Raw genomic sequence first — 21,892 nt, forward strand, 5'->3', positions numbered from 1 at the left:
GCTATTCTGTAATAACTGAATTTATTATTGGGTTATCGCGTGTGCACGAGAACGATTCACTAATATAGTCAAGATTGGAATGATTCCATTATTATGAAACGCCAAAAAAATTACATTGTGTGTAAAACTGGGTATAATTAATGCGTATGCAACTGAAGTTGGTGATTTCTGCACAATATCGGTTCAAACATCGAGTATCACAATATATCAAAGATGAAAATACAGACCAAGGGGGTTAGATGTTCTTGAAACTCTTTGGTATAAATGTGTATGTGTCTTTCTTTCAAAGTCTTTGCCAAGTGTAATTCAAATCCAAATGTAAATATTTTGGTTTTGTGATGTGCTATGCATCAAAATGACTGGATTTAATTATTTAGTGAGGAGGCCAGTGCATTATCGTTGTTTCAAGAAGTTGAACCGTTACAGTTCTTCTGATACAAGCGTCAAACATGAAGGAAAGGCTGTTAGAAAGAAGTATTCGGACACAGTGAACCTTCCTAATACTAAGTTTCCAGCAAGGATAGAAGGCAGAAAAAGAGCTGAGCGTGACAGGTTTATTTACGAAGTACGATACATATTACCTTATAAGCGTTAAAAAGAGGCTTATTATTAGCTATATACTTCAAATGTTTCTCAGTTGTTCTTGCTTGAAGCAACAGCCGTGGTGTAATGTTCGTACCGGTGAATTCTTCCTTCGTCTAGACTCACCTGAAAATGTTGTATCCGTATTGCGCACTTCATTATTTTTCTGTTATATTTGCGTCAATTAGGCTAGACTACAAGAGACATTATGTAGATACGCCTAAAGGCATGTTTCATAAGAAGAGAAACTGTGTCGTTTGTTTGGAATTGCAGCTGTTGGTAATTGCACTTGACATGTTAAAAGATGCTGAACAGCATTTATCTTAGTTGTGGGTGGCCCGGGAATGTCACGGTGGGAATAAATCATTTGCTCGAACTACAGTTGATTTTCAGTCAACGGAAATTGTGATTTGATACCCGATTACAGAACATTTCACCACCATAAATGAATAATACATCGAATATTATGATGGTGACTACATACTTCTTTAATTTCAAAATACTAATAAAGGGCGGAGAATTTGAATGTTCGAAGCAATTATTATATTATTAATTTAAAATTACTAATGAAGGACAGTGAATTTGAATCCCCACCAGAAGATGGTATGTTTTTATTTTCACCACTGTATTTATACTGGATAGGACTTTGTGATATTTTTGTGTTGGTTTACCCTGTTTGCTGAACTGCAATGTAGCTTTGAGTGTGAATAGTTATTTAACTGCAATATTCAAAAGGAAAGAACAGAATGATGCCTAATAAATGCAATTTACTTCTCTGTAATTGTTTTCGTATGACTGGTTTGATTCCCATCTCTGCATCTTCAGTCGGCATCACACGTTATTTAAAACTAATAAACCACTGTTGTTCTGTAGTTGTTGTCAAGGAAAGGGAGACTTATATAGATTTAGTACAGTGAAAAATCTTGGCTTATTCCTTTTGTCAGACACGATTTCTTTTTGTTATTGGGTATAATATTACATTATTGTACAGACAATTTAACTTTCTGGGATTTTCACATTTTGCTGCCATAGTGGTGGATGGAATTAAGGAAGTGTTTGCAAGTTATCAATATGATGCAGATATAAATGTTAGTGTTCACTACTGGTCAGTTTGTTACTTCAACCAGATTTTCTGCTTTCACATGCATTGAATTTGCCAATTCACAACCAAATTGTGACCTTCCACTGTAACCTAGCCTGGGCTGCACTACAGATCAGTATGTCACCACAACTAAGATTTCAGAGTTGGGCCAATATCACATTTTAACTGATAATTCCAGATACTATAACATGATAAAAAATATTACTGAAGAATTAAAACTGTGTTTGAAAAATGTGATAATGGTCCACCAGTGGTAATATTTAGATAATAATCTTCATTAGATACAAGTTTTTTTCTAAGTGATTGTCATTTGGTAGGGTGATCTGTGGTAAATTTGAACTGCTCACAAGTGTAGTTTGTATTTCACGTAGCTGACCATGGTTAATTTGTGCACTAGCTTGCTGGCCCTACAGTATTTTTTTTTCAGTTTAGGATCCTCTTACAGCCATTTCTCATCCAAGTAAAGTCCTCGGTGTCTACAGGTAGTTGTTAATTTTGGAAACATTTCATGTAATGGATGTTCTCAAAGTTTCCCATTCAGTACCAAAGATGCAATTTTGTGCTGAATTTCTTCTAATTTGTTCCAGCTCACCATTGGCATGCTCTCATAATATCCCACTACCAATGTATCACATGTATTTTTAGCGATTTCTTTCATTCCTTTGTCCTTATCCATTTTTAAGGAGGTTACCAGACCTCAGAAACATGTTCCACATATTGTCCTTTATGAGCACACTTTTGCAATCTGCACGATAGTTTTGTGCAGTCTGTTCTATCATTTGACCTTTACAATAATCTGTGGAACATTGATACTATGTTGTGGTAATTAAGAATATGCCAAGAACCCATAGTGGCGGTGGGGGGGGGGGCAGTTAGTTTCATAGAGCTTAGAGAATGATGGAATTGGTCACACACTTCATCCTGGCTCCTCTATGATTGGTGGAAGTCGACTGACTTCACACTGCTCTGGAGTGTTTACGCTCATTGCCAACCTTAGCTGTGTAACACTATTGTGTGCCGTAACAATAAATAACCGTTGAGAATATAGTGTCGATCCATTGTGGTGTTGTGCATAGTGGTTGTTAATATTATTTAACAAAAATATGAGCTAAGACGCTGTAGCTGGTGCTTTTAATGACTTAACCATCAACATCCATGTCAATTCTGTCATGAGCTGCCTGCTCTGGGAGGACAAGTTGGGGGTTGTCTCAGTAGCTAATGTGCTAAGAGCAGATTGCAAGCTTCCACTCATAGTACCCACTGCTCAGGGGCCAAGTAAAAGCTTGTGATCAGTAGTTGTGGTATTTCACAAGATATGGCTCTGTGTACTCTTGCTACTAGCCAGTATCTATTACCTACTGTAGTTTTCTTCAGACTGATACTGAATTGATACATATGCCTGTTAGTCAGAGAAGTTACACACCATCTACAGAATAATGATACAGGGCCAAGGCTGTTATGTCAGTGAGATTCTGAAATTAGTAGTAAGAAAAAGGTAACTGGATAATGAGCAAATTCAGTTCCAAGAAAAACTTCTGTCTCCTTTTTTGAAGCTGAAGTAACTGACAGTTATAGATCCACATATCTGTGCACCATTACTTTTTGTTGACAACAACTTAAGTGGATCTGATACCCGGTCAACATATGCCATCACAGCACTAGAAGCAAACAGGATTTTAATATGGCAAGGCAGAGACTAACAAAGACTAGAAACTCTCACGAAATAACATGTTAAAATTTTTCGAGTAACTTCTAGGCCACTGACCTTATGTTTCTAAAGTTAATATTTACACCTATGATTTACTGTTGGAACACCTGCTCTGCAAGATAGCAGAGCTTTTTGAAATAAACACTCTTTAACATGGCTTTTTAATACTATTGATACTGAAGTAAACTGAATTTTTAAGGGTCTTCCTGTAGGGAAAACCACTGCTGACAACTGTGTGTTGAATAGCTATGCACATATTCTCCTCTGAATGGTCAGTGTTTTCTTATTTTTTCCTGATTCATTCAGTCTTCGCGTATCACTTATTTTGAAATGCTCAGCTGCCACTGGCTGTTTCAATTCATGATGCAGGTCTTCTGTCTTTAATTACCTACTTTCTGCAATTTCTCCAGTTTTAAGCTATAGTCTACAAGCAGTAAATTATGATCAGAATATACATCTGCCCATGGAAATGTTTGCAGTTCAAATTGTGTTTTACCAAAACATAATCTATCCAAAGTCTTCTTGTATCTGCAGGTCTATTTCCGTGTGTACAACCTTCATTCACAAATCTTTTTTAAAAAAAGTGCTTGAATTAATTAAATTGTTATGTATAGGTCTAACATTCTACTAGGTTTAAAATGTATTATGTATAGGCCTAACATTCTATTAGGTTGCTTCCCCTTTCATTTCTTTACCTATGTCCATGTTCTCCCATTGTTTTTCCATTCCCTTATTTTTCCTGCTATTGAATTCTAGTTCCCAGACCACAGTTAAATTTTTGTCTCTATTAATGAATTGAACATTTTTTTATGACATCATACATTATTTAGTCTCATCATGATATGCAAAGCTAGTAGGCATATACACTTGTACTACTGTGGTTGTTATTGGCTTTGTGTCTGTGTTGGCTATGGTAATGTGTTCACTCTGCAGGTAATAGGTCACCTGCAGTCCTATTTTTTATTCATTATTGGTCCTACTCCTGTGTTATACCTATTTGATTTTGCATCGATAACTGTATATTCATCTAACCAGAAATCTTAACCGTCCTGTCTCTGCTCTTCACTACTTCCCACTATAGGGTCATTCCACACCAAGTGGTCTAAAACTGAAAAAAGTTCCCACCATCATGGTCTCCAATTTTCGTCAAATTTTAACTGTAGCTTTAGTCAAGTGTTGAAGTAAGTTTCCCAAGATTTCAGGCCTCTAGCTGCAATAGCTGCTGATCTAGACCCCCTTGTCTGAAGTGTACTTAGTCCGTGTGCATGCAACATAAAAAAAATGTCATATTTGGAGTCTAATAAAATCGAAACTAATTCATAAGAATGGTTAGTAAGATGCGACCCTGTACAGTTTTTTTTGCTGATTCCAACGAAATTATGTATAACATTACTCATGCAAACCCCGGTCAAATAACTCGACTCAAAGTATACTTCAAAATTTGTCGTGACACAACGCGACAAATTTTGACCAATATTAAGACTGCAATGATTTCCTTGCAGTTGAAGATATGGACTTGAACTTTTGGCCAAGCTTCATGCTTGTGCTAGACATAATGCAGCCGGATTTGCAATGATCCAGGCCATATGGTCGCCCTGCAGTATCTCTTCAAATTAGGCAGTGTCAGCACAAACGGTAAAATTTACCAAAGTTTCAAGCCAATTACTAAAAAATAGTTGGCCTGAATCTGCTTGTGAATAGTATCACCTAAAAGAGAAACTCTTGCTCTACAAGACTGACATTTGTTTTTTTTTTGCAACGCGACCATTAAGTACTCATTAACTCACATCAAAGTTGTTATATTTTGTATGCGCGATGCACTAATTTTTCTTCATTTCTAGGAATTTGAATCTTAATAGTCGCTTAGAATTACTGATATAATTGGATATTTCATTCGTGTTTTATTCAGTGATTGGCCAGTGAGAGATGTCAGAAGTTAATGAAGAAGAAGAATCGTTGGCCCCCTGTTCAATTGGAAAAGATGCTGCTGCATCGAAGTGCCATGTTATCTTCTATGCTAAGAAGACTGGATTCAAAGCGTTTAGTGATTTCACAGAATGTGACCAGAAATTGCTTGTTTCGCGTTCAGAAGCCAAACTTGACGAAAATTCCATCATTTGCTTCCACCATGAAGCCCTCTTCCTACATGAATATCAAGCGATGCAAAAGAAATGTTGCAATCCATTCAAGAAGAGGAATCACAATGTAAAAGCTGGACTTAGACTGCTTGATAATGAAACAGCTGCCAAACTTTGCCTGTTAAAGAAAAAAGAAGTGATTGATATAAAACCTGGTCAGAAGCTTTGCCCTCGCTGCATGTCGGCACTGAACCAAAAGCTAGAAGATTCATCATCACTATCAACCCAATCTGAACAAGATTTCACAACGGATGAAACTGAACCAGCCATCAACAAAAGTTTATCATTTATTGGTGCTTCACCATTGAAAAGAAGACAACTAAGTAAAAGAGATAAGCAAAGCTATGCAAAAAGAAAGATCTTGGATGCACAAAGTTTAATTGGGAATCAAATTGCTGCTGCTGTAGGAATCAATTACGATGAACAGCCAAGTTCAAGTAAAAGTCGCCCATGCAATAATTGTGCAGATCTTGATAATCTTATAGAAGAGTTGAAAGAAAAATGTAAAGTGTCAAATCGTAGGACAAAAGTTCAAATATTGACCTTGGTTCCAAGAAGCTGGACAATTAAAGATACGACAACAGCATTTAATGTATCAGAAAGAATGGTAAAGCAAGCGAGAAAACTGAAGAATGAGCAAGGTGTTCTAGCTTTTCCAGCAAATCGGCAAGGAAGGAAGCTTTCAGATGAAGTTGTTCAGAAAGTACATGACTTTTTTCAAGATGACGAATTCAGCAGACTTTGTCCAGGGAAGAAAGACTGTGTGCCTGTGAGAATTTCAGGAACAAAGGTGTACAAGCAAAAGCGGTTGTTGCTTTGCAATTTGAAGGAAATGTACGTGTCTTATCAGAAGCAAAATGGACCAGAAATTGGCTTCTCAAAGTTTTGCGAGCTTAGACCAAAATGGTGTGTTACAGTTGGCTCTGCTGGAATGCACTCAGTTTGTGTCTGTACAATACACCAAAATGTCAAGCTTATGCTCACTGGTGCATCAATCAATGAAGACTACAAGGAAATTCTTAGCAAAGCTGTTTGCAGCTTGGAAAACAAGGATTGTATGCTTCATCGTTGTGAAAACTGCCCTGGTCCAGAAGGTGTAGAAGCAGTTATTGCAACATATTTTGAAGATAATGACCCTGAAGAACTGATTGAGTACAAACAATGGATTCATACCGACAGGGATACTTTAGAAACAAAGTAGCTTTCAACAGAAGAGTATGTTGAAGATATTGCAGCAAAAATTTGGAACCTGTCTTGTCATCACTACATTGCCAAGCATCAAAGCCAGCACCTGAAAGCTCTCAAAACTGATTTGAAAGAAGGCGAATTCATAATACTAATGGATTTTGCTGAAAACTATTCATTTATTGTTCAAGATGCAGTGCAAGGCTTTCACTGGGAAAACAGTCAAGCAACAGTTCATCCATTTGTAGTCTACTACTGTGAAAACGAAGAGGTGCAATGTGTGAATCTTTGTGTTATTAGTGACTGCCTTCGACACGATACGATTACTGTCCATGTTTACATTGGAAAAGTAATCAATTACCTGAAGATGCAATTTTCCAAAATAAGCCACATCCACTACTTCAGTGATGGTTCAGCTGCACAATATAAGAATTTCAAGAATTTTCTCAACTTATGCTATCACAAAGAAGATTTTGAAATAACAGCAGAATGGAATTTCTTTGGAACAAGCCATGGAAAGTCGCCTTGTGATGGCATTGGAGGCACAACAAAACGGTTGGCAGCAAGAGCAAGTTTGCAACGTCCATATGAAAACCAGATTCTAACACCCAAAGATCTTTTCAACTTCTGCAATGATAATATCAATGGAATCAAATTCTTTTTCATCAGCAAAGAGGAAGTTGAAGAAGAAAAAGCTTCTCAAGAAGAAAGATTCCTGCAAGGGCACACTCTAGCTGGCACAAGAGAAAACCACCATTTTTTGCCCATTGATATGACGACAATTAAGGTCAGTAGAGTTTCTAATGATGCGACATCTTTTTTGGCCAAAATTAGTGCTGCTGAAGTAGTAGTTCAAGTCATGGATCTTCAGCCTGGGCAGTATGTTGCTTGCATTTATGAAAAGAAATGGTGGATTGGAAACATCGTTGAAATCTCAGTCGAACAGAAAGATGCTTTCATAAGCTTTATGCATCCTCATGGTCCTGCAAGTTCATTTTATTGGCCCTTAAGACGTGATACTTGCTGGATTCCAGAACAACTTATCATTGGTGTTATTCCAGCTCCATCAGTGACATCATCTGGTCGGCAATACAGTTTTCCTGAAAGCATTCTCTTGCAAATCAACGATGCTTCCAGAATGATGAAGTAACTGAGGAAGACAGGCTTGGGAACCTGCATAAAGAAACCCACAATCAGGCTTGGGATCCTGTGGTAAAGACACCCTGTAATCAGGCTTGGGAACCTGCAGTAAAGATACCCACCCGTGGCTGTTACTGCATGGCTATCGGGCGTGGCCCCTATGGCGATGGGGATGCTGGTTTTATTGTGATAACCAGTAATGGCTCAGCCATCATGGACCAACGCAGGGCACTGCGCACACAAAATATAAGATACTTTGACCTGAGTAAATAAGCACTTAATGGAAGCGTTGCAAAAGAAAAATATATCCATCTCGTAGAGCAAGAGTTTCTCTTTCAGATGATACTATTCACAATTAAATCCAGGCTGACTATTTTGTAGTAATGGGCTTTGAACTTTGGTAAATAAAGCCATTTGCGCTGACACTGCCAAATTTGAAGAGATTTTGCAAGGCGACTATAAAGCCTGGGTAGTTGGAAATCCAGCTGTATTATGTCCAGCACAAAGATAAGACTTGGTAAAAAGTTCAAGTCCATATCTTTATCTGCAAGGAAATTATTGCAGTCTGAATATTGGTCAAAATTTGTCGCATTAAGTCACGACAGAATTAGGGGTACACTTTGAGTCGACTTGTTTGACCGGATTTTGCATCAGTAATCTTATAATTAATTTCGTTTGAATCAGCACAAAAAACTGTACAGGGTCTCATCTTACTAACCATTCTTATGAATTGGTTTCAATTTTATGAGACCCCAAAAATGGCATTTTGTCTGATGTCGCGCGCATGCGAACTTACTACCCTTCAGACAAGGGGGTGTAGATCAGCAAGTATTGCAGCTAGAGGCTTGAAATCTTGAGAAACTTAATTTAGCACTTGACTAGTGCTACAGATAAAATTTGAAGAAAATTGGAGACATGATGGTGGGAAGGTTTAGACCACTTGGCATGGAATGACCCTATATCTAACTTCAACATATCCATTCCCCTTGCAAAAGTTCTGTAATCCACCTGAATGGTTAAGAATCTGATGTTCCACTCTACAGCCTATAGAAAACCAGATTTCTTTTTCCTTGTGGAAACTTCTTACCAAGCAGTTCTCACCTGGATATCAGAACAGAGGACTTTTTTTTACCTCCAGAGTATTTTATCCCAGAGGATGCATAATCATTAAGCCACACAGCAGAGTTGCATGCCCTCAGGAAATATAATGGATTCAGTTTCTCTTTGCTTTCAGATGTTCAAAGTAACAATATAGCAAGATCATGTGGACTAAGGCTACAAGTCCAGATCAGCCAGTCATCCAGTATGTTGCTATTGCAGGTACTGAAGAGGCTGATAGATATACACAAACACCTTTCTCTAAATACCAAAAAAATATACGTTTAGTGGGAGACCTGCTAAATCACACACACATACACACACACACAGAGATATCTGGTTTGATGCAGCTCTCCATGCTAATCTATCCTGTGCAAGCTTCTTCATATCCCAGTAACTACTGTATGATTTTGACCCTCCATGCTGCCTTCCAATACCAAATTGGTGATTCCTTGATGCCTCAGAACATGTCTTACCAACCGATCACTTCATCTAGTCAAGTTGTGCCACAAATTTCTCTTCTCCCCAATTCTATTCAATACCTCCTCATTAGTTATGTGGTCACCTCATCTACTCTTCAGCATTTTCCTGTGGCACCACATTTTGAAAGCTTCTGTTCTCTTTTTGTCTAAACTATTTATCATTCATGTTTCACTTCCATACATGGCAACACTCCACACAAATACTTTCAGAAAAACTTCCTGATGTTGAAATCTATGCTCTATGTTAACAAATTTCTCTTCTTCAGAAGTGCTTTCCTTGCCATTACCAGTCTACATTTTATATCCTCTATACTTGGACCATCATTAGTTATTTTGCTCCCCAAATAGCAAAACTCATTTACTACTTTAAGTGTCTCATTTCCTAATCTAATTCCCTCAGCATCACCCAATTTAATTCGACTACATTCCATTATCCTTGTTTTGCTTTTGTTGATGTTCATTCTATATCCTCCTTTCAAATGGCTCTGAGCACTATGGGACTTAATTACTGAGGTCATCAGTCTATCCTCCTTTCAAGACACTGTCTATTCCGTATAGCTGCTCTTCCAGGTCCTTTGCTCTCTCTGACAGAATTACAATGCCATCAGTGAATCTCAAAATTTTTATTTCTTCTCCATGGATTTTAATTCCTACTCCGAATTTTCTTTTGTTTCCTTTACTACTTGCTTAATATATAGACTGAATAACATTGGGGAGAGGCTACAACCCTGTCTCACTCCCTTCTCAACCACTGCTTCCCTTTCATGACCCTCGACTCTTATAACTGCTATATGGTTTCTGTACAAATTGTAAATAGCCTTTCGCTCCCTGTATTTTACCCCTGCCACTTTCAGAATTTGAAAGAGAGTATTCCAGTCAACACTGTCAAAAGCTTTCTCTAAGTCTACAAACGCTAGAAACATAGGTTTGCCTTTCCTTAATCTATCTTCTATGATAAGTCTTGGGGTCAGTATTGCCCCATGTGTTCCAACATTTCTACAGAATCCAAACTGATCTTCCCCGAGGTTGGCTTCTACCAGTTTTTCCCTTCGTCTGTAAAGAATTCATGTTAGTATTTTGCAGCCGTGGCTTATTAAACTGATAGTTTGGTAATTTTCACATCTGTCAACACCTGCTTTCTTTTGGATTGGAATTATTATATTCGTCTTGAGGTCCGAGTGTACTTCGCCTGTCTTATACGTCTTGTTCGCCAGATGGTAGAGTTTTGCCAGGGCTGGCTCTCCCAAGGCTATCAGTAGTTCTAATGGAATGTTGTCTACTCCTGGGGCCTTGTTTCAACTTACATCTTTCAGTGCTCTGTCAAACTCTTCATGCATTATCATATCTCCCATTTCTTCTTCATCTACATGCTCTTCCATTTCCATAATATTGTCCTCAAGTACACTCATGCTCATAAATCTAAGGGTAATTACAGAATGTGGTGCCACACAACGTGGCACTACACAAAACTGGTGCTAATTGCATAGGCACATAGGGAACACACAAATCACAGATCTGTAAGTCCACAGTGTTAGTGATAAATTGAGAAATCCATACTGAAACACATGTGCTACAAAAATCCCTTGTTTCCTGCACATGTACTCCGACATCAGTATGGGATATGATCACCATGCACACGTACACAGGCCGCACAACGGGTTGGCATACTCTGGATGAGGTGACTGAGCAGCTGCTGGGGTATAGCCTCCCATTCTTGCACCAGTACCTTTTGGAGCTCCTGAAGTGTCCTAGGGGTTTGAAGACATGCAGCAATATTTTGACCGAGAGCATCCCCGATGTGCTCGATTGGGTTTAGGTCTGGAGAACAGGCAGGCCACTCCATTCCCTGATATCTTCTGTCTCAAGGTATTCCTCCATGATGGCAGCTCGGTGGGGCTGTGTGTTATCATCCACCAGGAGGAAGGTGGGACCCACTGCACCCCTGAAAAGGCAGACATACTGGTGCAAAATGACGTCCCATTAAATCAAACCTGTTACAGTTCCTCTGTCAAAGACATGCAGCGGTGTACATGCACCAATCATAATCCCACCCCACACTATCAAACCATGGCCTCCATACAGGGCACTTTCAAGGACATTAAGGGGTTGGTATCTGGTTGCTGGTTCATTCCAGATGAAAACTCGGTGTGAATCACTGTTCAGTCTATACCTGAACTCGTCGGTGAACATAACCTAGGACCAATGTTCCAGATACCATGTACTGTGTCGATACCAGGCTTTGCGGGCTCTCCTGTGACCAGTGGTCAGTGGAATGCACATTGCAGGTCTCCAGGGAAATAAACCATGTCTGTTCAGTTGTCAGTAGACTGTGTGTCTGGAGACGACTGTTCTAGTGGCTGTGGTAAGGTCCCGAGCAAGGCTACCTGCAGTACTCTGTGGCTGTCTGCGGGCACTGACGGTGAGATATCGGTCTTCTTGTGGTGTTGTACACTGCGGACGTCCCGTACTGTAGCTCCTGGACATGTTTCCTGTCTGCTGGAATCGTTGCCGTAATCTTGAGATCACACTTTGTGGCACACAGAGGGCCCATGCTACGACCTGCTGTTTTTGACCAGCCTCCAGTTGCCCTAGTATTCTACCCCTCATAACGTCATCAATATGTGTTCTTTGAGCCATTTTCAACACACAGTCACCATTAGCACGTCTGAAAACGTCTGCACACTTACTCGCTGCACCGTACTCTGACATGTACCAACACACCTCTGCATATGCCGACTGCTGCCAGCACCACTGCGCGACAACCACAGGTCAAATGCACCGCATGGTCATACCCGAGGTGATTTAAACCTGCAAACCGCCCACCAGAATGTTGTCACACTGTATCAACATTATCCTTAATTCATGAGCATGAGTGTACATCGCACTTGTACAGACCATCTATGTAATCCTTCCACCTATCTCCTTTCCCTTCTTTGCTTAGAACTGGGTTTCCAACTAAGCTCTTGATATTCATACAAGTGGTTCTCTTTTCTCCAAGGTCTATTTAATTTTCCTGTAGGCAGTATCTGTCTTACTCCTAGTGTTATATGCCTCTACATCCTTACATTTGCCCTCTAGCCATCCCTGTCGATCTCATTTTTGAGACATCAGTATTCCTTTTTGCCTGCATTATTTACTGCATTTTTATATTTTCTCCTTTCATCAATTAAATTCAATATTTCTTCTGTTACCCAAGGATATCTATTAGCCCTTGTCTTTTTACGTACTTGAGCCTTGCTGCCTTCACTATTTCATCTCTCAAAGCTACCCATTCTTGATCTACTGTATTTCTTTCCCCCATTCTTGTCAATTGTTCCTAAATGCTGTTCCTGAAACTCTCTACAACCTCTGGTTCTTTCAGTTAATCCAGGTCCCATCTTCTCAAATTCCCACCTTTTTGCAGTTTCTTCAGTTTTAATCTACAGTTCATAACCAATAGATTGTGGTCAGAGTCCACATCTGGCCCTGGAAAAGTCTTACAATTTAAAACCTGGTTCCTAAATCCCTGTCTTACCATTATATAATCTATCTGAAACCTTCCAGTATCTCCAGGCCTCTCCCATGTAAACAACCTTCTTTCATGATTCTTGAACCAAATGTTAGCTATGATTAAGTTATGCTCTATGCTAAATTCTGCCAGGCAGCTTCCTCTTTCATTCCTTACCCCCATTCCACATTCACTTACTATGTTTCCTTCTCTTCCTTTTCCTACTATCGAATTCCAGTCACTCGTGACCATTAAATTTTCATCTCCCTTCACTATCTGAATAATTCCTTTTATCTCATTATACATTTCGTCAATCTCTTCGTCATCTGCGGAGCTAGTTGGCATATAAACTTGTACGACTGTGGTGAGCTTCGTGTCTGTCTTGGCCACAATAATACATTCACTACGCTGTTTGTACTAGCTTACCTGCACTCCTATTTTTTAAATTCATTGTTAAACCTACTCCTGCATTACCCCTATTTGATTTTGTATTTATAACCCTGTAGTCACCTGACCAGAAGCCATGTTCCTCCTGCCACCGAACTTCACTAATTCCCACTGTATGTAACTTTAACCTATCCATTTCCTGTTTTAAATTTTCTAACCTACCTGCTCGATTAAGGGATCTGACATTCCACGCTCCGATCCATAGAATGCCAGTTTTCTTTCTCCTGATAACGACATCCTCTTGAGTAGTCCTTGCCCAGAGATCCAAATGGGGGACTATTTTACCCAAGAGGACGCCATCATCATTTAACCACACAGCAAAGCTGCATGCCGTAGGGAAAAATTATGGCTGTAGTTTCCCCTGGCTTTCGACCATTCACAGTACCAGTACAGCAAGGTCATTTTGGTTAGTGTTACATATACACAAGAAAATTCCACATATTTGGAGACCTGGGTAGTAAGTATAGACAGGCAACAATTATTTTAAGAGAAAAAAAACTAGAATTAATTGTGAAACTGGTCAATTTTTATATTGCTGGAAGGCAAATGTGTATATCTTAGATTGTTGATAGAAGCAACATGACATTTTTGATCACAGAATTGCAACGGCGTAAGGAGCACACCCAGTGTGCTCAAGTGTCATCAGGTTTAAGGAGATATCCCCTGTACTACAATCATTGCTGTTATTTTTAAGTGCAGGGTGTTTATACATTAGGTATACAAAAGTAATCTTTAATTATGAAAAGGGTAAATAACTCACAGAATTGTTTGATACAGCACTGAATGCTGTATACTTTTAGGTTTTATTTCCGCGTAACACTATTAGTTCCCAATGTTCCCACCAGGTGGCATGCATGAGTAAGTTATTCCAACAGTTGTCATGGAGTCATATAACAGTGCAGAATGAGCACAGTGTTGTTTATGCTTTCACAAATCCAAATCTACTACTACGCTCCAGAAACAGTTCAGGACTAAATATAACAAGCCACCACCTCAAAGACAAGCTGTTATTTGTGAAATTGTTTCGCTGAAACTGGACGTACATCACATAGCATGCTGCATTTGGGACATTAGGATCGGTCAGCACTTTCCAACGATTGTACCAGTTAGTAACAGTTTGTCTTTGAGGTGGCAACTTGCAATATTTAGTCCAAAATTGTCTCTGAACAGTAGCACTGTTGTACAACTCCATGATGACTGTTGGAATAATTCATTTGCGCATGCCACCTATCAGGGATGTTAGGAATTAACAGTGTTAGGTGGGAATAAAACCTGAAGATATATTGCTCTCACTGCTGTATCAAACATTTTTGTGTTATTTACCATTTTCACAATTAAAGGGTACTTTTGTACAAGTAACTTAATAAACCTTATATTCCACACCTGTCTCACATTATAGATAGATACATAGATAATGAGAATGTATATTTTGGTTATTCTGCTGTGTTGACAATTCCATTCTTCTACAGAAAATTTTGGCAACTAGATGAATAATCAAATATTGTGTTGAACAATGAAAATGTTATCTCAGCTGTGCAGCTGATAGTATAAACTATTTTAGGTACTATCTTTTTGAAGATGACCAGTGTTCTGTATCATCTTTGTTCATCATACTCATAATATATGGTTTCATTTAGAAATGCAGATTCTCCTCGTTATATTCATGGCAAAGAGAACACACTAAGGATCCAGAGTTCATACTGCATGATGGCCCTCCATACGCCAATGGAAAACCACATATGGGACATGCCATTAACAAGGTGGGGATATTAATTGTGAAAGAGAAAATATTTACTTAACATTGTAGCAAAATTATTTTAAGGCTAATTAAATCAGGTGAAATAATTTATTTATAAAATATTTAAATTAATTAAATGTAAAGCAACTGAAAGTATTGCTTGATTTTACTTGCATTACAATAGGCAGACATGTAGAACAGTCTCTTCCAAAATAAATGCTACTTTATTGTTTACTTAATTGTCATTGTATTTATTTACTTTCTTGACCTCTAACAAGCATGTAACTATATTTTTGTAACAGCATAGCTGTGAAATGTCAAACTAATGTTTCTCACTTTGTAGAGTAAACATATTTGAAAATTAAACAGTGGAAAGTCCGTATTGGGATATCAACAATTTTTCATATTATTGTAGATATATGAAAATTATTTGTGTGTACAACATCAAAAGTTACTGTAAAATGTTTAGGATAGTGATCCTTTTTTTGTGGAAAGTAAAAAGTCATGAAACAAGAAAATGGTTGTTGAGAATTACATCTCGGTAGTATTCAGACAGAATTACATTAACAAAATATAATCAAGGTTAAATTAAAACTCACTGTGTTTATGGGGGGGGGGGCAGTTTTTAGGTATAATGGTATGAATAGGATTAAAAATAGTGTGTTTGTTAATGTTAGCACTAATATTATATACATATTCTGTAAACTCACTTGTTCCACATCTTTTTGATAAATGAATTGTTCAAATGTTCGATGGTACATGTAACTGTCTAACTCTCATTTTTCAAAAGGCTTCAACCTTTCACTCATGTAATTTGTAGCCCTTGTTAGGCAGACAACCAAATTACAATCATGATTATTTAATTAGCACTCTTTTTCATTGTGCTTTAGTATTTTGTTGTGATACCATTCTTTTATTTTCACCATTGCTTCTTTGAAGTACAGATTGACTGCATACCTGTCTTTACCCTTTTTAATCCAAGCTTTTCGTTTTTCTTCTTCCACTCATATTATTCCCTCTTGGTTCTTGTACATATTGTATATTATCCATCTCTCCCTACAGATTACCCATATTTTTCTTAGAATTTTGAACATCTTACAAAATTTTACATTGTTGAACACTTTTTCCAGGTTGACAAATCCTATGAACATGTCTTGATTTTTCTTTGGTCTTGCTTCCATTGTCGACTGAAACATCAGATTTGCCTCTCTGGTGCCTTTACCTTTCCTAAACCAAACTGATCGTCATCTAACACTTCCTCAATTTTCTGTTCCATGCTTCTGTATATTATTCTTGTCAGCAATTTGAATGCCTGAGCTGTTAACCTGACTGTGCGATAATTCTCCCACCTGTCAGCTCTTGGAGTCTTCGGAACTGTGTGGATGATATTTTTTCGAAAGTCAGACGATACATTGCCAGTCTTGTACATTCTACCCACCAATGTGAATAGTCATTTTGTTGCTACTTCCCTCAATGATTTTAGAAATTCTGATGAGCTTTTATCTATCACTTCTGCCTTATTTGATCTTAAGTCCTCCAAAGTGCAGTGTATTGTCATGTTGTGGCCTGCACTTACAGGAAGACATATGTTGCTGATGACAAAAGAGGTCCTGACTAATTCATTTATTGAGAATCATACACTGCATTTTATGTTACACTCGTCCAATGCATATTGCATTTGTGTAAGAACAGACTAATTATAAGTGTAAAATTAATGGCAAGAAATAAATAGCTAAGGGCCCATAAATACTTGAGTCATATGTGGAGGAGAGAGTATACAGTCCTTGAATATACAGTGCAAGGAAAATGGTGTAGTTGGTGTGATTTGACCCAGGACAGGCATATTATTGGTTTCGCCCAACGTATTATTTAATCATCCTAAATCGTGGTGTGAGGTTGGAAGTGTGGCAGGTCATGGAAAGCACTCAGTTCTCAGTCATCTAAAGAGAAATCAAGTATAACTGGTAGCTACAAAAAGCTGAAGAACTGCAAAAATTATCTGATGACTGTGACCTACAAAACTTCTATGCAGGCGTGAAGGAGATATATCATCCAATTCAATCCTCATCTAGAACACTGAAGACTGCTAGCAGTTTCATCATTTTAACTGAGAATAAAAACTTAGGGTATTGGAAGGAACATTACTCTGTGATTCTAAACTGTGCCTTCAATGTTCTATATAATGTCCCTCAGCAACCCCAGCCATCATGGATGGCACTTCCACCCACATACAGAGACTTTATCAAAACACTCAATCAGTCGAGACCAAGAAAGACTCGTGGTCCTGACAACATTCCTCTGGAACAGATACAAAATAGAGCTACACCCTTCAAGATTAGACTTTTTATACTGATCCTCTTAATTTGGGAAACTCGAGAAGTACCTGATGACTGGAAGAATGCTACTATCAGCACTATCTCTAAGAAAGGTGACCGTAGTGTGTGTGGAAACTACCATCGTATATTGCTGTTGTCAGTTGCAGGTAAAATTCTCTCAAGAATTCTATTAAATAGGTTCCAAGATAAGATTTTGGCAGAATCTCAGTGTGATTTCCAAACCTCCGGAGGCATGACAGATATGATATTTTGTACTAGACAGCGCCATGAAAAATGCAGAGAGCAACAGTAGTATCTATATTTAGTTTTGTATGTCCTTGAAAAATCCTTTGATTCAGTGCCTATATCTGCCATGTGGAAGGTAATGGACACTTTGGATGTCCTGAGCACTATGTGGATATGGTTCAAGCTCTACTTGATTTCGTGTCTGGGCAAGTTCTTCATGGTAACACTGCACTGGGTTTGTTTCCAGTCAGTCAGGATTTGAAACTACGCTGTGTGCTTGCTCCAACCCCTCTTTTCTCTGTTCATGGCTACCATGCTGTATTAGTCATCTGCAAACAACCAAGGCATGATGATTAAATTTCGTTTTTATGGAGGTCTCTTCAATCTGGCAAGACTTTGTTCACAAAGACGTGTTCAGGTTACCTGGGTGACAGAACTACAGTATGTTGATGACACTGCATCTCCTCCTCTAACACCGCCAAAGTTACAGCTGTCAGTCAGCTGCTTTAAAACTGCATATGATTGCTGTGGTTGAATCATCAATGCGGGGAAAATGAAGGTACTCAGAATTAACTCTCCCTTAATTCAATATCTCTATCGTAGACACAGCACTAGAGCAAGTTGAGCACTTGTCATATGTTGGAACCATCTTTTCTAAACCTTTACCTGTGAAGATGTTGATAAAAGAACGGGGGTTGCCCATACAGCGTTTGGACAGTTAACAGACAGAGTCTTCATAAAAAAAAAGGCCTAAAGCTGCATACCAAACTCATGGTGTACCGAGCTGTTGTCACTTCTGCGTTGCTGTACAGCTGTGAAACTTTGACACTCTATTGCCATGATATCAAGAAACTTGAACACTCCCCCCAGCAAAAAGGCAGACACATCTTGAACATTAAGTGGGACAACCACGTTACCCACAATGCGGTTCTTGAGGAAGCGCATCTAAGCGGCATTGAGGCAACCATCATCGCTCAACAACTGAGAGGTTAGGCCATATTCATCACATGAGTAATGCAAGGCTTCCCTGCCAAATCCTTTATGGTGAACTCTGCTCAGGCAGTAGCGCTTCAAGGACCAGATAAAACACATCACGAGGACAACTGGCATAGAGATACAAACATGGGAAGAATGTGCTGTGGACTGCTTACTATGGAGGAACAAGACATACACTTCTGTCAACTTTTTTTGAGGGAAAATGCGGCGAAGAGGCCAAGTGACAGGCAAGGAAGCTCTGTCAGTTACAACTCTACCCTCCTCCAACTATCCTGTGTGATGTATGTGGATGAATGTTTCGTGTCAGGATTGGTCTGTTCAGCCACCAGAAACACATCCATACATTGAATTGAAATGCTCGTAATACGCAGGAAGAAGCTGTGCATACTTGTAATCAAGTTGCAGCTGACTCGACCTAGGGTGTCATATGTGGTTAAGTTATCTTGATATGTCTCTTGGTGTGAACTTGCAGCTGCCTCCCACCTATTGCTCCACAAAAACCCTCCTGCTAATTTACACTTAACATCCAGTGGATGAAGATAATGTCAAAATTGCCAGATGCTTTTGGACTAATTGCAGAACAAAATTTCTTGTTTTACTGATCACATCATGGTCAGGAAGAGATTCCAAAATCAGATGCTGAATTGTAAGGCATACCTGGGAGGAGATATAGATTCAGAACACAATGTAGTAGTGATGAAGAGTAGGCTGAAGTTTAAGACATTAGTCAGGAAGAATCAGTATCCAAAGAAGTGGAATACAAAAGTACTAAGGAATCACAAGATACTTTTTAAGTTCACTAAGGCTATAGATACAGCAGTAAGGAACAGCTTAGTAGGCAGTACAGTTGAAGAGCAATGGACATCTCTAAAAATGGCATCACGTAAGTTGGAAAGAGAAACGTAGGTGGAAAGAGGCTAACTGTGAAGAACCCTTGGGTAACAGAAGAAATACTTAAGTTGATCGATGAAAGAAGGAAGTACAAAAATGTTCAGGGAAATTCAGGAACGCAGAAATACAAGTCGCTGAGGAATAAAATTAGTAGGAAGTGCAGGAAGGCTAAGATGAAATGGATACATGAGAAATGAAACGAACTCAAAAAAGAAATGATTATAGCAGGGACTGACTCAGCTTGTAGGAAAGTCAAGAAAACTTTCGGTGAAATTAAAAGCAAGGGCAGTAACATTAAGAGTGCAAGAGGAATTCCACTGTTAAATGCAGAGGAGAGAGCGGAGAGGTGGAGGATGTACATTGAAGGCCTCTATTAGTGTGAAGAAATGTCTGATGTGATAGAAGAAGAAACGAGAGTTGATATGGAAGAGATAGGGGATCCAATATTAGAATCATAATTTAAGAGCGCTGTGGAGGTCTTAAGATCAAATAAGTTAGTAGGGATAAGTCCATCAAAATTCCTAAAATCATTGAGGCAAGTTGGGGGAAGTAGCAACAAAATTACTATACACGTTGGTGTGTAGCATGTATGAGACTGGCGATGTACCATCTGACTTTCGGAAAAATGTCATCCACACAGTTCCAAAGACTCCAAGAGCTGACAAGTGTGAGGATTATCACACGGTCAGCTTAACAGCTCAAGCATTCAAGTTGCTGACAAGAATAACATACAGAAGAATGGAAAAGAAAATTGAGGATGTGTTAGGTGACGGTCAGTTTGGCTTTAGGAAAGGTAAAGGCACTAGAGAGGCAATTCCGGTGTTGCGGCCAATAATGGAAGCAAGACTAAAGAAAAATGAAGACATATTCATAGGATTTGTCAACCTGTAAGAAGTGTTCAACAATGTAAAATGTTGCAAGATGTTCGAAATTCTGAGAAAAATGTGGGTAAGCTTTAGGGAGGGACAAGTAATATACAATATGTACAAGAACCAAGAAGGAATAATAAGATAGGAAGACCAAAAACGAAATACCCAGTTTAAAAAGGATGTAAGACAGGTATGTAGTCAATCTGTACTTCGAAGAAGCAATGATGGAAATAAAGGAAAGGTTCAGGGGTGGTATTAAAATTCAAGGTGAAAGGATATCAGTGATACAATTCACTGACAACATTGCTACCCTGAGTGAAAGTGAAGAAGAATTACAGGATCTGCTGAATAGAATGAACAGTCTAATGAGTACGAATATGGATTGAGAGTAAATTGAAGAAAGATGAAAGTAATGAGAAGTAGCATAAAGGAGAACAACAGGAAACTTAACATCAGGATTGATGACCACAAGTAGATGTAGTTAAGGAATTGTACTATAGTCTGTCGGTAAACTGAAGAGTGAACGAGCGAGTCCCCACTCTGCCTACATTGCTACGTCACAAGGCGCTTCTACAGGCTGTTTCACAACGAAGTACCGTCCCTGCCGTGGCGCGCGCTTTAAATCTGTGTCGACGCCGTGTACAGAAACGTCTCGGCTACGTTTATTTTTAGACAAATGGATTAAGAGTATAAGGAAAACAAAAAACGATAGCTTCTTCGAAACAAAACATTGTAGAGTAGATACTATTAACATAAGAACGGAAGTCAGGATTCTACTACAAACATACAACCTAATGCCTATTCATGTGTGAACGTATGTTCCTCTATTCGTAAGACGAACCAGATATAGTGCAATAAATCTGTAGAATTTAAGGTTTGTTCTTACTTTGTGTTTCTACTAAAAGGTAGAAATTTTCTTTGAAGGGCTGCATTGAAACATAACAATTCTTGCCACACGAAGAGTGTTTAAAAGGTAACCGGAAATTTATAATTTCGTGTGTTGTATTAGTTCGATTCGCACTGCTTTTTTTTGTCACTGTCTTCGTAAACATGTCTGAAAAGTATTTCCAAGTAAATCCCATTTCACACAATGTCTTGTGTAAAACATCTTTCTGCCAAGGAAAGTGTATTTTTTGTTTCACGGCAGTAAGTAATTTCCGTAATGTGGGCACTATTTTTTGGTTTATGCAAAAGGCCTCGATCGTTTGTCGAATGATCGATTTTGTGAAACTGTCTATAACGATGGGTTTCCTCCCTAAATTACTAGTTTTCTTTCGCGGCTATTCAAGTAAACCATGCGCCTTGTTTTCGCGTTCCTTCCTTGTGTGTCCTATTGTGGCGAGGCTGACGTTTGCATAAACTGCAGCCCTTTGATTGGGACTGGTAATATTAGCCAGCAGTTCTTTTTGTTTCGCCTCCCGAACACAGGCTGTAATAATGTTAGAGACGATCGAACGCCCGTTATTCC

General features: G+C 38.7%; 1 protein-coding gene across 1 annotated transcript in view; it reads left to right on the forward strand.

Annotated features, from left to right (window-relative positions):
- The first annotated feature begins 300 nt into the window (after positions 1–300).
- Positions 301–21,892, forward strand: part of LOC126480867 (isoleucine--tRNA ligase, mitochondrial) — a 106,419-nt gene continuing 84,827 nt past the window's right edge. Inside the window, exons 1-2 of the mRNA XM_050104245.1 lie at positions 301–565; positions 15,007–15,129. Coding sequence (XP_049960202.1) covers positions 356–565; positions 15,007–15,129 — 333 coding nt within the window. The 5' untranslated portion in view covers positions 301–355. The remainder of the gene's footprint in view (positions 566–15,006; positions 15,130–21,892) is intronic.

This window comes from Schistocerca serialis, chromosome 5, assembly GCF_023864345.2.
Source record: "Schistocerca serialis cubense isolate TAMUIC-IGC-003099 chromosome 5, iqSchSeri2.2, whole genome shotgun sequence".
Lineage (NCBI taxonomy): Eukaryota > Metazoa > Arthropoda > Insecta > Orthoptera > Acrididae > Schistocerca > Schistocerca serialis.